We start from the raw sequence: 20,936 nt of genomic DNA on the forward strand, positions 1-20,936 counted from the left end.
AACAACAGGACAACATTGAGTCAATTTTGAAACGTCAGGGACTTAAATAGGACGATTGAAACGTTAGGGACAATTTTAGAACTTATTCCAAACATTGGGGACAAAAACAATAATTTACTCTTTTTTTGTTTTTTTTTTGAAAAGATAGTAAAAAAATGATATTTTTGGAAAAATGAGAAATTAGAGAAAATGAGGTTAAAAGATTATTTTAAAATAAAATTTAACATTAGAAACGATTTTGAATGTAAAAAATTTTATAAACGATTTTAATTTTTGGCCAAAATTATATATACCAAAATCATACTTAATTTTTTTCTCCATTATTACAAAAAATAATTTACCCTTTTCATTGGAAAATGCTATGCACAAATGACCTTATTCTAACTATATAAAAGGTATTTATCATTTTATTGTGATGTTCATATTTTTCTTTTATAAACAAGATCCAAAATACTAAATGGTCTAGAACAAATATGGGGTGCAACGAACACGATTTCAAAGCAATTGTTCCACTAATAAATGTATGTTTTATGTAAACAAATTCTCTTCCCCCTTGCTCGAAATTTGAAAACCTACATTGTATGATTTTTTTTTTTTTTTTTTTGTCGGTGGATTGGACAACCCCCAATCCTAGGTACCCCAATGGATTGGACAACCCCCAATCCTAGGTACACAATACACACCCACACACTCCTCACATACTTACCAATATTTTCTTCTCGGTTGCAGCTGGTAGGACTCGAACCCGAGACCTTTGAGATGGGGAGGGGGCGGAATGCCGTGTGAGCTATGGCTCATTGGCTACATTGTATGATTTTTAAAGCACTCATTACGGCTAAATTTTTTTATTATGGATGAAGCCTTTGTGCAATTCAATAATATTGGCTTTGTATGTGGGTTTTTTTGGTATGAAAATAAGTAATTGGACCCTTCGATTATTTTGCATGGAATTTTCAATTTTTTTAATATAAAATTGGAGGATCCGATTATTTTGTTGTAACATTTTTTTAAATTTGTGTATTGGAGAGATTTGTGTACTTCCATTTCTTTAACTTTTTAAACATAAATCGAAAATCAAGTACAAAAATTAGAGTTTGATTTGTATACCTCTAAAAAATCAAACGATTCAATTTCTACTCCCTAAATTAAATTGTTCCACATTTAAGAAAAACAACAAAGCAGTCCACAATTTAAAAAAAATACCGTTATTAATCAAATATTAAAAAGAAAAAATTCACTCGTTACAACTGTATTTCTAATTTAAATGGAATGGCAGATCACTTAACTAGGGACAGCAATGGAGCCGAGTGGGACGGATATTTAAATATCCATACTCGTCCCAAACACTAGTGCATTGATTCATTTTCCTTCCGATTACCTACAGGTATCTTAATTTTTTATCCTATACCCAAATCCACAAGTATTCTGTCCCACCCACCCTGCCTCGCCTCGAAATCTAATTGATTTATGGTTTTTCTCTTTAAAAAAATTTATAACATAAAGATAAAAAATTAAACTAAATTAATCAATAAAATTCCAAACATAATTAAATACTACAAAAACATAATTAAGTATAAAGATAATTTTAAATTGTTCAGAAACATGTACATATATACATACCGGGCGGCCGGGCCGGGCGGGACAAGACGGGTAATGAGACGGGACAATCATTACTCATCCGCCCTATATCCAAACAGAAATAAACAAGTCTTATCCAAACCCACCGCATACCCAATCAATGGTTAAAAATACCTGTCCCGTTTGAAACGGGTCGAGGTGAGTCAGCTCGGGTCGATCTAAATTGCCATCCACAACTCTTACAAATTATTTTGGTCGCTTCAGCCTTCATACTACTACTATAATACTATTTATTGTCAAGTCTTGCAAACTATTCCTGCGGTCCTACGTTATAAACACGCCTAAAAGGTATAGTTTGTGTTCATGCTCTTTACCCTCTTTCTTTCTTTCGTTACTATTTATTTTTTTTTATAAATAACGCAATAAAGTCTTATTCCTATAAGTGGAATAGACTACATATAGAAGAAAACTTCAAACGACCCAACGTTAATCAATACATTTTCTTTTTTTCCTTCATCTAGTTCATATATAAACAACGAGAACAACAGTTGAAGCACTGCATGTTATAAAATTATGCAGTGCAAGGTTTTCTGAATTTTCAAATGTATAACATTCATTCCAAACTTCTCAAATCTTTCTCATAAAAACTACCAAACAAGCACATAGGCAAGCGAAAAAAAATGTGGTGCATACAAATAAGATGCGAACTTCCATACCTTATATATCGTTGCATAAGACATTATCTCCACTTAGATTAGGTTCAAACTCCGTCAAGTGAAAATCAGAGTGAGAATCAACGCAGAGTTCCACACTTTATACAGACACATAACACTCCTTTTGTCAAATAGGCATCAAGCCAAAAGGCTGCCTAAATCGTTGGAGCCATTTTCTTCCCAAGCATCAATGTCAAAAATTCCAAGTTATATTAAGAAGCAACAAATGAGACAATGTTTTGCCTGAATATTATACAGACACTGAATTGTTCCAACAGGAACAACAGCAGACTAAGCTTTTCTAAAATTCACTATTCCCTAAAAGCAGTTGCCAAAAAGAACAACATATTCATCTAATTTCCGCCAGTTTCCAAACATTAGCATCATATCTCTCCGAGATAGATCTGCTTGTCGCTACTGCAAGATCCAATAATAGGTTCGTTAGGGTGAAACACACACTCATTGACAGATCCATTGTGCCCAGGAAGCTTATACAAGATGCGTCGCGAAGTGGTATCCCATATATAAACCATTCGATCCGAACTCCCTGCTGTGACCTTGCTTCCATCGGATGACCAATTGCACTTCAACAAGTTCTTTTCAAAGTTGTGTTGGTGCCCTTCCAACACCTTTACACAGCGATTTTGGGGGGCATATGGGCGCATATCCCAAATGCAGAGCTTGCAATCCATGCCATTAGTTAGAAGGTAAGAACCATCAGGACTCAACTGCATGCCAGTAATCATATCTTGATGACCTTGAAGTGTCATGATAACTTCACCCTTGCGCAAATCCCATACCTTGACATCATTATCAATACCACCGGTATAGATCTTATCTGATGCATCGGAGAAGCTAACAGCTGTAATCTGGTATTTATCTGGGAATGTTTGGATGGAACCCCTTTGACGCATATCCCATAGTTTAGCAGTTCCATCGTCTGATCCGCTGACAACAAGAGGTGGACCCCTCCGCGAAGGACAACATGAATTGACATATGAAAGATGCTCTACCATCTTTTTAATTTGTTTTCCTGTTTCCACATCCCAAGCCCTCAGAGTTTTATCAGGGCTGGCAGAAACTATCTGAGTTCCATCTGTAGTCCAATGAAGGTCTAAAACTGCATTTTTGTGACCCTTTAGAACCATAAAGTTCTTGCATTCCCCATACGTATTCCAGAGGAAAATCTCTCTGTCGTGAGATCCAGACGCAATGACTGATCCTGATGGATTGAACTTCATGGTATAGATAGCACTCTGGTGACCTGTCAGCAACATGATTGGCGATTCCAAACTTGATGTCCGCTTCTTTCCATTTGGTCCAGGAACTTGAGGACCACTGTATGGAACAGTAGACCATTCCATTGGCTTTGGACCAACAACTGACAAAGCATTTTCACCTTCAGAAGGGAAGCCTTGCATACTGACTGTTGCTTAGAATTCAAATTCAACTTCAATTTCTATACACACTGCAGTGTCCAACACTTAAATAGAATCAGGAGAGAGAGAGAGCAGAAAGATCTTAAAAACACTAAGAGTCAGAAGCTGAATAACACAGTTGCATAGCCATTAGCCAGTGTAGGTTCATAAAACAATAACCTATCCAGACCCCTAGCCCACCATCAATACCCTCAAAAATGAATGAAAAAGAATAACAAATCAATGTCAAGATAAAGCAAAAGTGAAAAATAAAATAACATATACGTGAATAACATATTCACCAATCATTACATGAACATTAAACAAAAGAGAAAAGAGCATATTGAAGACACATCAACCTATAAATAACAAAATAAAAGGAAACAACATATTAAGGTCACACACGAGCACACTTGCTCCTCAAATTTACCAAAGATGAGATGCATGCGTATATTCCACAACATTAAAAATATAAACAATCTGATCATCTTGGTCCATCATACAAAATGACAAAAAAGTAGAGGCACGCATAAACTGCATGATTCAAGATGAGTAAATGAAGTGGTTATGATAGGAACAGGTTTGGACGGGTTTATAGGAGGAGATAAGGAGTAGATAAGCTGAATTTTCATTACTTAATTCATAATTGTTGCTGGTTGGCTGCTGGTTGGCTCTTTTAAGCTAGTTTAGCAGGTTAGGAGCAGTAGTTCTAGGCTTAACTGCTACTTATAAATACTTGGGCTTAGTTAGTTCTAGTTAGTTAGAAAAATCTATTTTGCTGTTAGTTCAGGAGAGGGAACTCTCTCCAGAGTTGGTTAGATCTAACAGTATACTTCAATTAGGGATTGTGATTTACAATCCCTAGTTCGTCACTAAAATCCCCTAATTTCTGCTAGATCCTATCAACTGGTATTCAGAGCTCTTGGATCCTGGAAGTGAATGGTGCGGTTGAGATCGAAAAGAATGGAAGCACAATTTGATTCAATGGAGTCTCGCATGGAAGAAATGTTCAGAGCAATGCAAGAGGCGCTTCATTGATTGGATACGTGTGTTGAAGCGAGTGAGAACCACATTGCAGAGCGGCACAATTACAGTCCACAAGCAGATCGCTGCACTCGCACAGTTCTGGATCGCAGGGGAATCAGAGCTTCAAAGCGCGCGAACAATGGCAGAAGCTGGAACTTCCGATTTTCCGCGGCGATGATGCAATGGTATGGAATACTATGGATCAACCGGATTGAGCAATTTTTCTTGCTTAGAGCAGTCCCGGAGGAGGAGTGGCTGTCCGTGGCGGCAATTGCGATGGAAGGCTGCACGGTCACGTGGCTACGGGGTGGGAGACAACAGCGCCATTAAAGCAATGGCCTTTCCTTAAGGATGCATTAGTGCATCGATTCCAACCGGAGGTGCTGATAAGTCAGTATCAATCTTTGTTGAAGTTGAAACAGCTGACTTCGGTAAGGGATTACCGCAATCAATTTGAGATGTACATAGGTCCCTTGCGCGGGATCGATCCGAATTTCTTGATCGGTCTTTATCGGTCTGTTCTTGAACGGGCTGAAACTGGAGTTTTGTGAGGAGTGCAAGTTGTTCCCGTTTCAAATGCTGGATGAATTGATGGTGTTGGCGCAGAAGGTTGAGAACCGTACCATGGCACTGCGAGCAGCTCCTGGCCGCAGTGGGGGGCAAACCGATGACTCAGTGTGTCTTAACGACCAAAACAGCACTAGCAGCAGCAGCAGCGTCAGGACCAGCAAGTAAGGGTGGGGAATCCGTGGTTCCGGCAAAACGGAGGGGAGTGCGCCACCTTAGCAATGAAGACTACAAAGCTAAACAGGCGAGGGGTGAGTGTTTCTTTTGTGACGAACCGTATTCAGCGGAGCATGTATGCAAGAACAAGGAGTTCAAGCTACTGATCACGGAACCAGAGGCTGAGGAAGGGAACTGGTTGGAGCACAAGGCTGTTCCGGACACAATAGAGCAGCTGGAGCTCAAACTTTACATGCTCCAATCGCCACCATAGGTCATTCAAGGCATGGGCTGAGGTGAAGGGGTGTCAAGTGAGGGTGCTGGTGGATTGTGGGGCCTCGGATAACTCTGTAGCATCGAAAAATTGCAGCAGAATTGGGGCTGGAGCGGCGATTTTTTCCAAGCTTGATTTGAAGTTCAGGTATCATCAAATTAGGATGTGCGATGAGGTCATTCACAAAACTACCTTCCGGACGCATGAGGGACACTACAAGTTCTTGCTACTGCCCTTTGGCCTAACCAATGCACGAAGTTCCTTTCAAGCATTGATGAATGACATCCTTAACATGCTACTTCGGAAGTTCGTGTTAGTCTTCTTCGATGACATCTTAATCTACAGCCGGGACGTTGAGAGTCGTGCCAATCACTTGCAGCAACTATTTTGCATTCTCATCACCAATCAGCTTGTGTTAAATGCCAAGAAGTGTACTTTTGCGGTGGATTTAATACAGTATTTGGGCCACATAGTCTCGGCTGAAGGGGTGGCTGCAAACCCTAGCAAAACAGCAGCCATGCTTGCTTGGCCAGTCCCTAGAGGCTAGAGCCATGGCAGCCTTCGAACAATTAAAATCCCTCATGGCCGCCCTTCCCACATTGGTTGTCCCGGATTTTACACAAGTTTGTCATAGAGACCGATGCCTCAAGCAAACAGTGGGGGGCTGTGCTGTCTCAATAGGGGCGCCGGATTGCATTTCTAAGTCGAGCATTGTCACCAAGAGTGCGTCAAAAATCAGCTTACAAGAGGGAATTGATAGTGATGGTGCTTTCTGTCCAGAAATGGTGGCATTACTTGTTGGGAAGTCATTCACGGTGCTTACGGACCAGCGGAGTTTGAAGTTTCTCACCGAGCAGCGATTGATGGATCCGTCCCACCTCAAGTGGACAACAAAGTTGTTGGGCTTGGACTTCGACATCCAGTATCGGCCAGGGATGGAAAATAAGGCAACGGATGCTCTTTCGCAGCAAATGATAGCCAAGGCTGTCTCGGTAGTGCACGTAAATCTTTGGGACAGTATAGACGCTGAGATAAAGAACGATTCGGAGCCGCAGAAAATGGTGGTTGCCTTATAGCAGGGGTCTGAGGATTTCCGTGGTTACTCCTTAAGGAAAGGGAGGCTGTTCTATCAAGGAAGAGTAATGTTACTGGCGAATTCGGCTCACATACCCTCCCTATTCGCCGAGCATCACGACAACGGGATGGGGGGCCATTCGGGGTACTTTCAAACGTACAAGAGGCTGGTGGCAGTGGTCTTTTGGAAGGGGATGCAACGACGGGTGAAGGATTATGTGGCCACTTGCTCCATTTGCCAACAAAGCAAGTACATCGCGCTTAAGCCAGCGGGACTGCTGCAGCCCTTGCCCATTCCGAAGAGAACATGGGAACATAGCACGATGGATTTTGTGGTCGGCTTGCCCAAGGCAAAGGGCATGGACACCATTTTTGTGGTGGTCAACCAGCTGAGCAAATATGCCCACTTTATACCGTTATCACACCCTTTCTTAGCCAAAGTAGCTGCAGTTTTCATTACGGAGGTGGTGAAGCTTCATGAATTTCCGAAATCCATTGTTTCCTACCAAGATAGAGTTTTCATGAGCAGATTTTGGTCCGAATTATTCCAAGCGGCGGGCACAAAGCTGAAATACAGCACCACATTTCACCCACAGATGGATGGGCAGACAAAGGTGGTGAATAGGTGCCTCGAAACTTACTTGAGGTGCTTTGTGGGTGGATATCCGAAGAGGTGGTTGGAATGGGCAAAATATTGGTTTAACACAAGAAGACCATCCATGAGGTGGTCAAACGAGATCTACATGTAAACGGTCTCTGTAAACATGATACATGATAGAGCACAATAGTGTCGTTTGATTCATGTAGCCGATCCCACCTAGTGAGACAAGGCTTTGTTGTTGTTGTACGGGGTGCCTCCCCCAATTTTGTTTCCAGGAGAGACATACCCGTCACAGGTTGGGGAAGTTGCTGCACTGATAGCCACCAGGGATGCAGTTCTAGCAGAGTTAAAGCAGCATTTGGCTCAAGCTCAGCACAGAATGAAGCAAACGGCGGATAAGAAGCAAAGGGAGGTGGAATTTGGGATAGGAGACTGGGTGTACCTCAAGCTACAACCTTACCGAATGCGTTCCTTGGGTCGGAGGATGAATGGAAACTGAGCCCTCGCTTCTATGGGCCTTTCAAAGTACTTGAGAGGGTGGGCCTAGTGGCATATTGATTGGCGCTGCCGGACGGGTGCAAGCTCCACCTAGTCTTCCACGTAAGAAAGTTGAAGGCGGCTATCCCGGCATCACAGCAACCACAGGTTTTACCATCAGTGATGGCAGAGGATGGCGAATTAATGGTGCAGCCTGAGGGCATTTGGCATCTAGGTCAGCGGGGGATAGCTCCTTTAGAGTACTTGGTTTGTTGGCAAGGTCTTCCATCATGCGAGGATAGCTAGGAGAAGGCTGCCGTGCTGCAACGCTCTTTTCCAAAGTTCCACCTTGAGGACAAGGTGGTTGTCTAGGGGGGAGTAATGATAGGAACAGGTTTGGATTGGTTTATAGGAGGAGAGGTAAGGAGTAGACAAGCCGAATTTTCATTACTTAATTCATAATTGTTGCTGGCTGGCTGCTGATTAGCTCTTTTAAGCTAGTTTAGCAGGTTAGGAGCAGTAGTTCTAGGCTTAACTGCTGCCTATAAATATTAGGAGTTAGTTAGTTCTAGTTAGTTAGAAAAATCTGTTTTGCTGTTCCTTCAGGAGAGGGAACTCTCTCCAGAGTTGGTTAGATCCAACAGTGTACTTCAATAAGGGATTGTGATTTACAATCCCTAGTTCATCAATAAAATTCCCTGCTTTCTGCTAGATCCTATCACCTGTGAAGGAGACTTTTCTATTTAAGCTCGAGAAAAAATTTATGCCATGGCTACAATGATGTGTGAAACTGAATTTTGGACTGCAGAATGGCAAACATCAAAACCAACTCAATGTGGGAAAAAATGCGAATATTGTATTTGATGAATAAACACCCTATACAATATACACAACATGGTTAGAACTTGGGAATAAATGTATTAGATAGACAATTGGAGTAGTGCCCATTGTGGAAAATATGGTAAGGCTTTATCATAGGTGGTTTGGTCATATGTGAAGAAAGTCTAAAGAAACCCCAAGACGAGGTGCAGCTCAGATGAAGGATAGAAAGCAGTAAGATGTGTAAGGCAGCCAGAGAAACTATAGGTGGAACAATTGAGTTTTGGATTTAAGTAATTAGTCTACGAACATAGTTTCTGACAGGACACTATTACAATATATGATCCATGCAATGACCCACCATTGAAAGAAGGGAAACTTGCATCAAATTCTAATGTTCAGCTACAAGGCTAGAAACTCTTCTCCTAAAATAAAACTGATATAAAACTGGCGCATTCTGCAGGTAATTGCCTATTTCATTTATGTGAATATTGCAACAGTAAAGGCAGATCTTCCAAGATAATGAAGCACCTAATAAAACAATTAGTTAGCACGTTAGACATCCAAGCTAACAATTACAGACTACTAGCAATTAGGGGCTTTTGAAGAAGACAATCATAAACAACAAGACAGAGGTACCAGTTATATCAACTACCAAATAGTATCTCAAGCAAAATAAAAGTTGCACAATAACACTGGTAGTAAATCAGCACTTACTATTTACAAAATAAGAACGCAGATAAGATACAATAGAACATACATTGAAAAAGCTATCAATGTTGAAAACCATACAGGCATATGATAGGAATCTAATAGAAACAGGTTTTAGAAAATTCTGTTCAGCTTGTTAGACCAGGAGAGGAAAATTCTCTCGAGTTGGTTAGACCCAACAGTATATGTCAATAAGGGGATTGTGATTTACAATCCCTAATTCATCAATAAAATCCCCTATTTCCTGCTAGATCTCGGTTCCTATCAGAATCGAAACATGCAACCAAACCACATTGTATTAGAAATGTACATATTTAGATGCTAGGGGACCAACACTTTAGTGGATAAAAGTGAAGAGTTGGTTCAAATGCAAGAAAAAAGTGTTGGTCAAATAACATTTCTCATATAATTACAGGCTCTCAAAGGATAACAAAAACAGACATAAGTCTACTCAATTATGAGTAAAATGCATACCACAGCCAAGAGAAACTTGTAGACTTACAGTTAAAATATTAAGGTTTCTAGCATTAAAAGTTGAACATGAAGAATTAATATATAAGAGTAAAGAAAGCTAGAATATTAATGTCATGCAAACCCAGCAGCAGTATGAATGAAAAATCAATCACTAGAAAATCTTAAAAGAGGAGATAAAAACGGAGAAGAGCAAACCAAACTGAAACAAATCACAGCACAAATCCCTGAACAGAAATTAAAAGACAAAAAATGTATCGGATCCCCATTATTTGCAGCAAAAACATCGGTTTGGCACAAATTAATTTTACAATTTAGAATGTTCTAGCTTCTTCCATAGAAATCGGAAACTAAGCAGATTGTCCAGAGTTATTAGGGTTTACTTGGTTAAAATTGTGAACCTTAAGTTGATTTTGTTTTTCTAAAAACATAAAAATATAAAAAAATCACTGACGAAAACGTTCATTAGTACTAACAAACCAAACAACTCAGTATTCGAATCGAAAACTTATGCGGCCAAAGTAGGTTGAAAACAATTCCAAAGGTAAAATAGGGTTTAGGGTTTCGACCTTCTAAGTTCTAAGCGTTATGCGTAAAGCAGAACCCTATGATTGAAATAATGGCAGTGGGAACAACAAATTGAGTAAGGTGTAAGGTGTTGGATTTGAATCGAATTAAGAGGAAACGAGAGTTGAGAATAACATTACATACATACCTGAGGAGTGGTGAGGAGAGAAATGGAGTTGCTGTGGTGCAGTTGAGTTGAGTTGGGAGGAGTAAAGGCCACAGCAAGGAACGACCGTAGTGGCGGTGGTGGCAGTGGCGGTGAACTAGGTAGCAGTCTAAGCCCACACACCCTTCAGTCCTTCCCGATTTATATATTGCCTCCTCTACGCCAAATCAACATCCTTTCTGAGAAGTTCTTTGCATTTTTCTTTTTTTTGGTCTTGAAATAAATTCATAATCACTTTTTAAAATTGAGACCATGTTAACTTGTTAAAGTTTTTAACACTCGAAAAAATCTTGATTTTGAGAGTAATTCCAATAGATTCATTTTGGATTATCATTTTTTATCTTTTTAAGGAGTGAACTATTTTAAAATCAAAATTTATATTATAATTAATATATAAAATAAAATCAGTCTCGCTTTAAAAAAATAATAGCACCGTAATAAAAAAAATAATAAAATTTTGTCATTTGTAGAATTATATTAATAAAATAACAAAAATCTAATTAAAGTCAAATTAGGTATTAAGTAACAACTCTTATTTTTAATTTCAAACTAGTGAATAATTCGTGCCACAGAAAATATTCAGCACTAAAATTAAAAAATATATCATGTATGTATAGTATAGTGTGCATCATAATCAAACAAAATTATGTATAGATATTGTTCAGTATCTCGGGTACCGTACGGTTTGGGAGTGGTTCTCAGTTGATCCGGTGGGGTACAGCCTGAGGTCAGGGGCAAAGGAAAAGTTGGTGGACCGACGTCTCGAACTCTCGATGTGAAGGGGGTGTCACCTGCAAAGACACTCTGACGCCCAAGTCAGTAGAGTGTGCAGGCGAGAAAGGGGTAGAATGGTGTAAGTACGTACCTTGGGGGAGGGGCAGGTCCTTCCCCATTTATACCGTGTCAGAGGTGGGCCCATCAAGGGCAGGCCCACCTTCCTCGAAGCTTCCTCCCACAACTGCAGTGGAGAGCTGTCAAAGACGCGTGTCCGGGTCGCTGAGTGAGCTGTACGTGCCCGACCGTTCGGGTCGGGTCATCAGTGGGTCGGGTTGACCCGCGAATGGCCTGGGCCAGGCCGCAACAGTGTCCCCAACGCGCCAGCAATAGTCGCGTGGGCTGTCGGTGGCGTGTTACATCTTTTCTCATGCGTTGTCGCCAAGTCGGCCGTCCGTGGAGGGGACGTGCCTTTCATGTGCGTGCCCGTTTGTTGCTGGGACGATCATCCGTCGCCTTGTTCCTCGCGCAGAGCATTAAATGCTCATAATGGGTTGAAAAACCCCGCGCGCAAAGACCGATTTGCCCCTAGTCTTTTCGCGCTTCTTTGAGTAGCGGTTTTAAAACCGTTCTGTATTCGTTCTTATTTCTAATGTTCGATCATCTTCATCCTCTTCATTCTCAAATCTCCCAGAGGGCTGTTCTTGCTATCCTGTGCATCTGCTTCTGTTCTTCCTTTCTTAATACTTCAGAACTAACCCAGGTAAACGCTTGTATCTTTATTTTCGGCTCTACGTTTGTTTTACTTTTGCCATTGCTTCTTGTCACATGCATGTTGTTTGCTTGATCTTGTTTAGTGTCGAGTAGGTGTATTAGGGGGTTACCATCTTAGGGAAGGTTTTTGTAAGGGTTTAGCTTTAGGCATGCTTAGTTTGGGTTGTAGAATAGGTTAAGTGTAGTTTCTGGATTTTTTCGAGTTCCCGACCTCATAGACTAATTGAGTGGTACCCCCACTGTAGGTATGCCTCGCGTTGTCTCTCGAGCTTCTACCTCCGCCGAGGGTTATGACCCGTATGCTTGGGTGGTCTCCGACCTCAGGAACTTCCCGAATCAGATGGGTGAGGAGGAGCTTACAGAGTTCTGTCAGGCCAAGTACCTGTGCGGGGGTACTGACAAGGAGGCCAACTACAATGTTTTCGTTCCTGCCCCTCATGAGCGATTGTATGAGCTCAACTTCCATGCACCTCGGGTTGCCGACTGGATTTGGTTTTACAAAGCCATGTTCACCCAAGTGGGGGTTCGTATCCCCTTCTCTGCTTTCCAAATGGGGCTCCTTAGTCGGATCTCCGTGGCGCCATTGCAGCTGCATCCGAACAGTTGGGCTTCAATCCGCTGTTTCGAGATGGTATGCAAGTACTTGGAGCTGCTGGTATCCGTCAACGTCTTCCTTTTCTTTTTTAACCTTACGAACCCTTCCAAGGAGGGGAAAGCGAGGAAAGGGTTCATGTCCTTCCGTTTTGCCCAAGGACGGAGGATATTCGGCTTGTTCGAGGACTCTTATCACGGGTTCAAAGACAAGTATTTTAAGGTACAGCCGGTTAAGGGTCGCCACCCCTTTTGGTTGTCGTTGGAAGGAGAACGCCTCATCCCGACGTATTAGAGTTTCGGGGCGAGGTCCAACGCTTTTATAAAGGTGACTTACAGGGGATGTCGGCTGTGGACCGAAAAATTGCCGACGTGTTGTGGGCCGTTTTTGGGAGAAACCACGTAAACCCCCACCTCCTTATGGGTAGCCGGGAGGTCGCCAGGGATTATATTCGTGAGTTACTTTTGTCGTGCCTTTTTTGCGTGGTCGTCTCTTTGGTTTGTCATGCTGATTATTGTCTAACTTGTTTGTTTCTGTTGTAGTGGGAATGTTTGCTGAAGTGATCGGCCTTGAAAGTTTGTACAAAACTTTCTTAGAGGAAAGTGATGGGAGAAGGCCGACGAGCAATTGGTAGTTCCTCCTGGGGATGAGGGGGATCAGGCAGCGCCCTCACCTCACGACGTTGTTTAGTCGGATAAGGCTGCCGATGCGGCGCGCGTTTCCCCTGCTCTCGAGGAGGCGGCTGTCATCGGGCACTCGTCTTCCGTTCAACAGGTTGGGGATGACGACTTGAGGATTATGCCTACCCCCAAGAGGTAAAGATCGCATTCTAGTCCTGAAGGGTCCTTACCGTGATGGAGAGGAACTTCGATGCCAGGACGTTTATAGATTCCCAATTACTTCCTGGCACGGAGGAACACTTCCATGGTACCAACCTTTCGAGGCAGGCGCGATGGATGTATCACACCCTTCTTCGTGGTGTAGCCTAATGAGTGGATAATTTATACGCTTTTTGGCATTATTTTTAGGTAGTTTCTAGTAGGATCTAGCTACTTTTAGGGATGTTTTCATTAATTTTTATGCAAAATTCATATATCTGGACTTTACTATGAGTTGTGTATTTTTTTGTGATTTCAGATATTTTCTGTCTGAAATTGAGGGACCTGATCAAAAATCTGATTTAGGCTGAAAAAGGACTGTTGATGCTGTTGGATTCTGACCTCCCTGCACTCGAGATGAATTTTTCGGAGCTACAAAAATCCAAATGGCGCGCTCTCAATAGCGTTGAAAAGTAGACATCAAGAGCTTTCCAGCAATATATAATAGTTCATACTTTGTTCAAGTTTAAACGATGCAAACTGGCGTTTAATGCCAGTTCCATGCTGCATTCTGGAGTAAAACGCCAGAAACACATCACAAACCAGAGTTAAACGCCAAAAACACGTTACAACTTGGCGTTTAACTCCAAGAGAAGCCTCTGCACGTGTAAAGCTTAAGCTCAGTCCAAGCACACACCAAAGTGGGCTCCGAAAGTGGATTTCTGCATTTAGACTTATTTCTGTAAACTCTAGTAACTAGTCTAGTATAAATAGGACATTTTACTATTGTATTAGACGTCTTTTGATTGATCTTTAGTCAGTGTATGCGATTTTAGACCTTCAGGAGGGCTGGCCATTCGGCCATACCTGGACCATCACTTATGTATTTTCAATGGTGGAGTTTCTACACACCATAGATTAAGGGTGTGGAGCTCTGCTGTACCTCGAGTTTTAATGCCATTACTACTATTTTCTATTCAATTCATGCTTATTCTTATTTTAAGATATTCGCTGCACTTCAACCTGATGGATGTGATGATCAGTGATACTCATCATCATCCGTCCTTATGAACGCGTGACTGACAACCACTTCCGTTCTACCTTAGATCGAGCGTGTATCTCTTGGATTCCTTAATCAGAATCTTCGTGGTATAAGCTAGAACCCTTTGGCGGCCATTCTTGAGAATCCGAAAAGTCTAAACCTTGTCTGTGGTATTCCGAGTAGGATTCAGGGATTGAATGACTGTGACGAGCTTCAAACTCGCGATTGTTGGGCATGGTGATAGACCTAAAAGAATCAATGGATTCTATTCCGACATAATCGAGAACCGACAGATGATTAGCCGTACTGTGACAAGAGCATTTGGACCATTTTCACTTAGAGGATGGGAAGTAGCCATTGACAACGGTGATGTCCTACATACAGCTTGCCATGGAAAGGAGTAAGAAGGATCGAAGGAAGGCAGTAAGAAAGCAGAGATTCAGAAGGGACAAAGCATCTCCATACACTTATCTGAAATTCTCACCAATGATTTACATAAGTATCTTTATCTTTATTTTCTGTTTATTTATCCTTATATTCAAAAACTATTAATACCATTTGAATATGCCTGACTGAGATTTACAAGATGACCATAGCTTGCTTCATACCAACAATCTCCGTGGGATCGACCCTTACTCACGTAAGGTTTATTACTTGGACGACCCAGTGCACTTGCTGGTTAGTTGTGCGAAGTTGTGAAGAATGTGAGTGAACCATAGTAGTGTGTACCAAATTTTTGGAGCCATTACTAAGAATTGTTCGAGTTATAAAAAGTGTAAATCACAATTTTGCCTATCAAGTTTTTGGCGCCGTTGCTGAGGATTGTTTGAGTTTGGACAACTGACGGTTCATCTTGTTGCTTAAATTAGGTAATTTTCTTTTCAAAAAAGTTTTCAAAATTTTTTCTCTTTTTCGTTTTTCCAAAATTTATTTTCGAAAAAAAATACAAAAATTCATAAAATCAAAAAAATCAAAAATATTTTGTGTTTCTTGTTTGAGTCTAGTGTCAATTTTTAAGTTTGGTGTCAATTGCATGTCTTTAAAAATTTGTGCATTTTTCGAAAACTCATGCATGGTGTTCTTTATGATCTTCAAGTTGTTCTTGGTAAGTCTTCTTGTTTGATCTTGATATTTTCTTGTTTTGTGTTTTTTATTGTTTCTCATATGCATTTTTGAATTCTTAGTGTCAAAATATGAAAAATTTCTAAGTTTGGTGTTTTGCATGTTTTTCTTTTCTTGAAAATTTTTCAAAAATAAGTCTTGATGTTCATCTTGATCTTCAAAGTGTTCTTGGTGTTCATCTTGACATTCATAGTGTTCATGCATGCATTAAGTGTTTTGATCCAAAATTTTCATGTTTTGGGTCATATTTGTGTTTTTCTCTCTCCTCATTAAAAATTCAAAAATAAAAAATATCTTTTCCTTATTTTACTCATAATTTTCGAAAATTTGAGTTGACTTAGTAAAAAATTTCTAAAACTTAGCTATTTCTTATAAGTCAAGTCAAATTTTCAATTTTAAAAATCCTATCTTTTCAAAATCTTTTTAAAAAATCAAATCTTTTTCATTTTTTAATTATTTTCGAAAATTTTTTAAAATTTATTTTCAAAATCTTTTTCTTATCTTTATTTCAAAATATCGAAAACTTTACTAACAATTAATGTGATTGATTCAAAAATTTGAATTTTGTTACTTTCTTGTTAAGAAAGGTTCAATCTTTAAATTCTAGAGTCATATCTTTCAGTTTCTTGTTAATCAAGTAATCAATTTTAATTTTAAAAATCAAATCTTTTCCAAAATATCTTTTTCAAAATTGATTTCAAAAGTCTTTTCTAACTTCTTATCTTTTCAAAATTGATTTTCAAATCTTTTTCAACTAACTAATTGACTTTTTGTTTGTGTCTTATCTTTTTCAAAACCACCTAACTTACTTTCCTCTCTCTAATTTTCAAAAATTACCTCCCTCTTTTTCAAAATTCTTTTTTAACTAATTGTTTCAAATTTTAATTTTATTTTATTCCTTTTCTTAATTTTCGAATTTTAACTTTAATATTTTTCTTTTATTTTAGTTAATTTTCGAATTTCTCTCTCCCTCATCTTCTTCTATTTATTTATTTAATTACTAACACTCTTTTCTTCATCTTAAAAATTCGAACCCTCTCTTCTTCTCTGTGTTCGACTTTCTCTCTTCTCCTTCTTCTATTCTTCTTCTTCTACTCACATAAATGAATCTCTATACTGTAATATAGAGGATTCCTCTTTTTTTTCTGTTCTCTTCTTTTTCATATGAGTAGGAGCAAGGATAAGGACATTCTTGTTGAAGCAGATCCTGAACCTGAAAGGACTCTAAAGAAGAAGCTAAGAGAAGGTAAAGCACAACAATTCAGAGAAAACCTTACAGAGAATCTCAAAAAAGAGAGAGATATGGCCGAACCCAATAATAATGGTGGAGGCGCAAGGAGGATGCTTGGTGACTATACCATACCTACTTCCAAATTTGATGGAAGAAGCATCTCAATCCCTGCCATTGGAGCAAACAATTTTGAGCTGAAGCCTCAACTAGTTGCTCTACTACAACAGAATTACAAGTTTAATGGACTTCCATTAGAAGATCTCTATCATTTTTTAACTGAGTTCTTGTAGATATGTGAGACTGTTAAGACTAATGGAGTAGATCCTGAAGTCTATAGGCTCATGCTTTTCCCTTTTGCTATAAGAGACAGAGCTAGAACATGGTTGGACTCACAATCTAAAGATAGCCTGGACTCTTGGGATATGCTGGTCACGGCCTTCTTGGCCAAGTTCTTTCCTCCTCAAAAGCTGAGCAAGCTTAGAGTGGATGTTCAGACCTTCAAGCAAAAAGATGGTGAATTCCTCTATGAAGCTTGGGAAAGATATAAGCAGATGACCAAAAAGTGTCCTTCTGATATGCTCTCAGAGTGGACCATTCTGGATATATTCTATTATGGTCTATCTGAGTTTTCTAAGATGTCACTTGACCATTCTGCATGTGGATCCATTCACCTAAAGAAAATGCCTGCAGAAGCTCAAGAACTTATTGAAATGGTTGCAAACAACCAATTCATGTACACTTCTAAGAGGAATCCTATGAGTAATGGGACACCTCAGAAGAAAGGAATTCTTGAAATTGATGCTCTGAATGCCATATTGGCTCAGAACAAAATGGTGACTCAGCAAGTCAACATGATTTCTCAACGTCTGAATGGATGGCAAAATGCATCCAACAGTACTAAAGAGGCATCTTCTGAAGAAGAAGCTTATGATCCTGAGAACCTTATGGAAACACCTATAATTTCTCATGGAGAACTCATCCAAATTTCTCATAGAAGGATCAACAAAAGTCTCAACAAGGCTTTAATAATGGTGGAAGAAACAGGCTTAGCAATAGCAAGCCTTTTCCATCATCTTCTCAGCAACAGACAGAGAATTTTGAGCAGAGCCCCTCTAGCTTAGCAAACATAGTCTCTGATCTGTCTAAGGCCACTTTAAGTTTCATGAGTGAAACAAGGTCCTCCATTAGAAATTTGGAGGCACAAGTGGGCCAGCTGAGTAAGAAAATCACTGAAACTCCTTCTAGTACTCTCCCAAGCAATACAGAAGAGAATCCAAAAAGAGAGTGCAAAGCCATTGATATAATCAATATGGCCGAATGCACAAAAGACAAGAAGGACGTGAATCCTAGTGAGGAAGACCTCTTGTGACGTCCTCTGAACAAAAAGGAGTTCCAAACTGAGGAACCTAAGGAATCTGAGGCTCACCTAGAGATAATAGAGATTTCATTAAATCTCCTTTTGCCATTCAAGAGCTCTGAGAACTATTCTTCCTCTGAAGAGGATAAAGATGTAACTAAAGAGCAAGTTGCTCAATATCTAGGAGCCACCATGAAGCTGAATGCCAAGTTGTTTGGTAATGAGACTTGGAAAGGTGAACATTCCTTGCTCATTAGTGAACTAGATACATGGGTTCAGCAAACTCTACCTCAAAATAAACAAGATCCTGGTAAATTCTCAATACCCTGTACCATAGACACCATGACCTTTGAGAAGGCTCTGTGTGATCTGGGGTCAGGTATAAATCTTATGCTACTCTCTGTAATGGAGAAGCTAGGGATCTTTGAGGTACAAGCTGCAAGAATATCATTGGAGATGGCAGACAAGTCAATAAAACAAGCTTATGGATTGGTAGAGGACGTGTTAGTGAAGGTTAAAGGCCTTTACATCCCTGCTGATTTCATAATCCTAGACACTGGGAAGGAGGAGAATGAATGCATCATCCTTGGAAGACCCTTCTTAGCCACAGCAGGAGCTGTGATTGATGTTGATAGAGGTGAACTAGTCCTTCAATTGGATGGGAACTATCTTGTGTTTAAAGCTCAAGGTTATCTTTTTGTAAACATGGAGAGGAAGCATGAAAAGCTTCTCTCGATACAGAGTCAAACAAAGCCCCCACAGTCAAACTCTAAGTTTGGTGTTGGGAGGCCACAACTAAACTCTAAGTTTGGTGTTGAACCCCCACATTCAAACTCTAAGTTTGGTGTTGGAAGGTCCCAACAATGCTTTGATAATCTATGAGCTCCATGAGAACTCACTGTCAAGCTATTAACATTAAAGAAGCGCTTATTAGGAGTCAACCCAATTCTTATTTATCTATATTTCTCTTGTTATTTTATGTTTTATTAGGTTTATGATCATGTGGAGTCACAAAACAATTGCAAAAATTAAAAATAGAATCAAAAACAGCAGAAGAAAAAGCACACCCTAGAGGAAGAGCTTACTGGCGTTTAAACGCAAGAACAGAGCATGAAGCTGGCGTTGAACGCCAGAAACAAACAGCAGTCTGACATTTAAACGCCAGGATTGCACCCTGCGGAAAGCTGGCGTTTAATGCCAGAAAGAAGCATCAGACTGGCGTTAAACGCCAGAAGCAAGCATGGAAGTGGCGTTTAACGCCAGAAACATGCTGCAGATTGGCGTTGAACGCCCAAAACAAGTATGAAAGTGGCGTTCAACGCTAGAAACATGCTGCAGTCTAGCGTTAAACGTCAGGATTGCATACAAAGGACATTTTACACGCCTAAAGGGTGCAGTGATGAGAAATCCTTGACACCTCAGGATCTGTGGATCCCACAGGATCACCTCAGGGTCTGTGGACCCCACAGAATTCCCACCTACCTCAACTCACCTTCTCTCCTCTTCACACAATCCAATAATACTCTTCCCCAAACACCCTTTACCAATCACCTCAATCTCTCTTCCCCATCACCTCTTCACCACTCACATCCATCTTCTCTTCCCCATAAATCCCACCTGCCTTCAAATTCAAAATCTCTTTCCCACCCACACCCACCCTAAATGATCGAACCTATTACCCTCTCCCACTCCTATATAAACCACTCTTTCCTTCTTCATTTTCACACAACACAACCCTCTCTTCTCCCTCTTGGACGAATACACCTTTCTCTCTCTCCTCCATATCTTCTTCTTCTATTCTTTCTTCTTCTGCTCGAGGACGAGCAACATTCTAAGTTTGGTGTGGTAAAAACATAGCTTTTTTATTTTTTCATAACCATTTATGGCACCTAAGACCGGAGAAACCTCTATGAAGTTGTGGCCAAGAAGAAGGTGATCCCTAAGGTCCCTTTCATGGTCAAGAAAAATGAGTATTCGGAGATCCGACATGAGATAAAAAAAAGAGGTTGGAAAGTTCTTACCAACTCCATTCAAAAAGTCAGAATCTTAATGGTCCAAGAGTTCTATGCCAATGCATGGATCACTAGGAACCATGATCAAAGTATGAACCCAAATCCAAAGAATTATCTTACAATGGTTCGGGGGAAATTCTTAGATTTCAGTCTGGAAAATGTGAGGTTGGCGTTCAACTTACCTATAATGCAAGAAGACGCACGCCCCTACACTAGAAGGGTCAACTTTGGTCAAAGGTTAGACCAAGTCCTCATGGACATATGTGTGAAAGGAGCTCAATGGAAAAGAGACTCAAAAGACAAGCCGATTTAATTGAGAAGACTGGATCTTAAGCCTGTGGCTAGAGGATGGTTGGAGTTCATCCAACACTCCATCATCCCCACTAGCAACCGATTCGAAGTAACTGTGGATCGGGCCATCATGATCCATTGCATCATGATTGGAGAGGGAGTAGAAGTTCATGAAGTCATCTCTCTAGAACTCAACAAAGTAGCCGAAAAGCCCTCCACCTTGGCAAAGCTAGATTTTCCTCATCTCATTTACCATCTATGCTACTCAGCTGGAGTTGTCATAGAAGGAGACATCCTCATTGAAGAGGACAAGCCCATCACTAAGAAGAGGATGGAGTAAACAAGAGAGCCTATTCATGGATTTC

At 40.3% G+C, this 20,936-nt stretch overlaps 1 protein-coding gene and 1 non-coding gene across 3 annotated transcripts; both read right to left on the bottom strand.

Annotated features, from left to right (window-relative positions):
- Positions 1–2,413: 2,413 nt before the first annotated feature.
- Positions 2,414–10,969, bottom strand: LOC112696926 (uncharacterized). 2 transcript variants are annotated; one of them, XM_025749877.2, is made up of 2 exons: positions 10,601–10,969; positions 2,414–3,759 (listed from the first exon to the last, which is right to left on the bottom strand). In XM_025749877.2, the coding sequence occupies exon 2, from the start codon at positions 3,710–3,712 to the stop codon at positions 2,675–2,677; it is 1,038 nt and encodes a 345-aa protein (XP_025605662.1). In that variant the 5' UTR covers positions 3,713–3,759; positions 10,601–10,969; the 3' UTR covers positions 2,414–2,674. The 2 variants fall into 2 exon arrangements, with proteins under 2 accessions (XP_025605662.1, XP_072053399.1); XM_072197298.1 differs by having other exon boundaries at positions 2,414–9,234; positions 10,601–10,851.
- Positions 10,970–17,384: 6,415 nt separating this feature from the next.
- LOC112700533 (small nucleolar RNA R71) lies at positions 17,385–17,492 on the bottom strand. The gene has a single exon (XR_003153440.1). It is a non-coding gene; the product is annotated as a small nucleolar RNA R71 (small nucleolar RNA).
- Between the last annotated feature and the right edge of the window lie 3,444 nt (positions 17,493–20,936).

This window comes from Arachis hypogaea, chromosome 6, assembly GCF_003086295.3.
Source record: "Arachis hypogaea cultivar Tifrunner chromosome 6, arahy.Tifrunner.gnm2.J5K5, whole genome shotgun sequence".
NCBI lineage: Eukaryota > Viridiplantae > Streptophyta > Magnoliopsida > Fabales > Fabaceae > Arachis > Arachis hypogaea.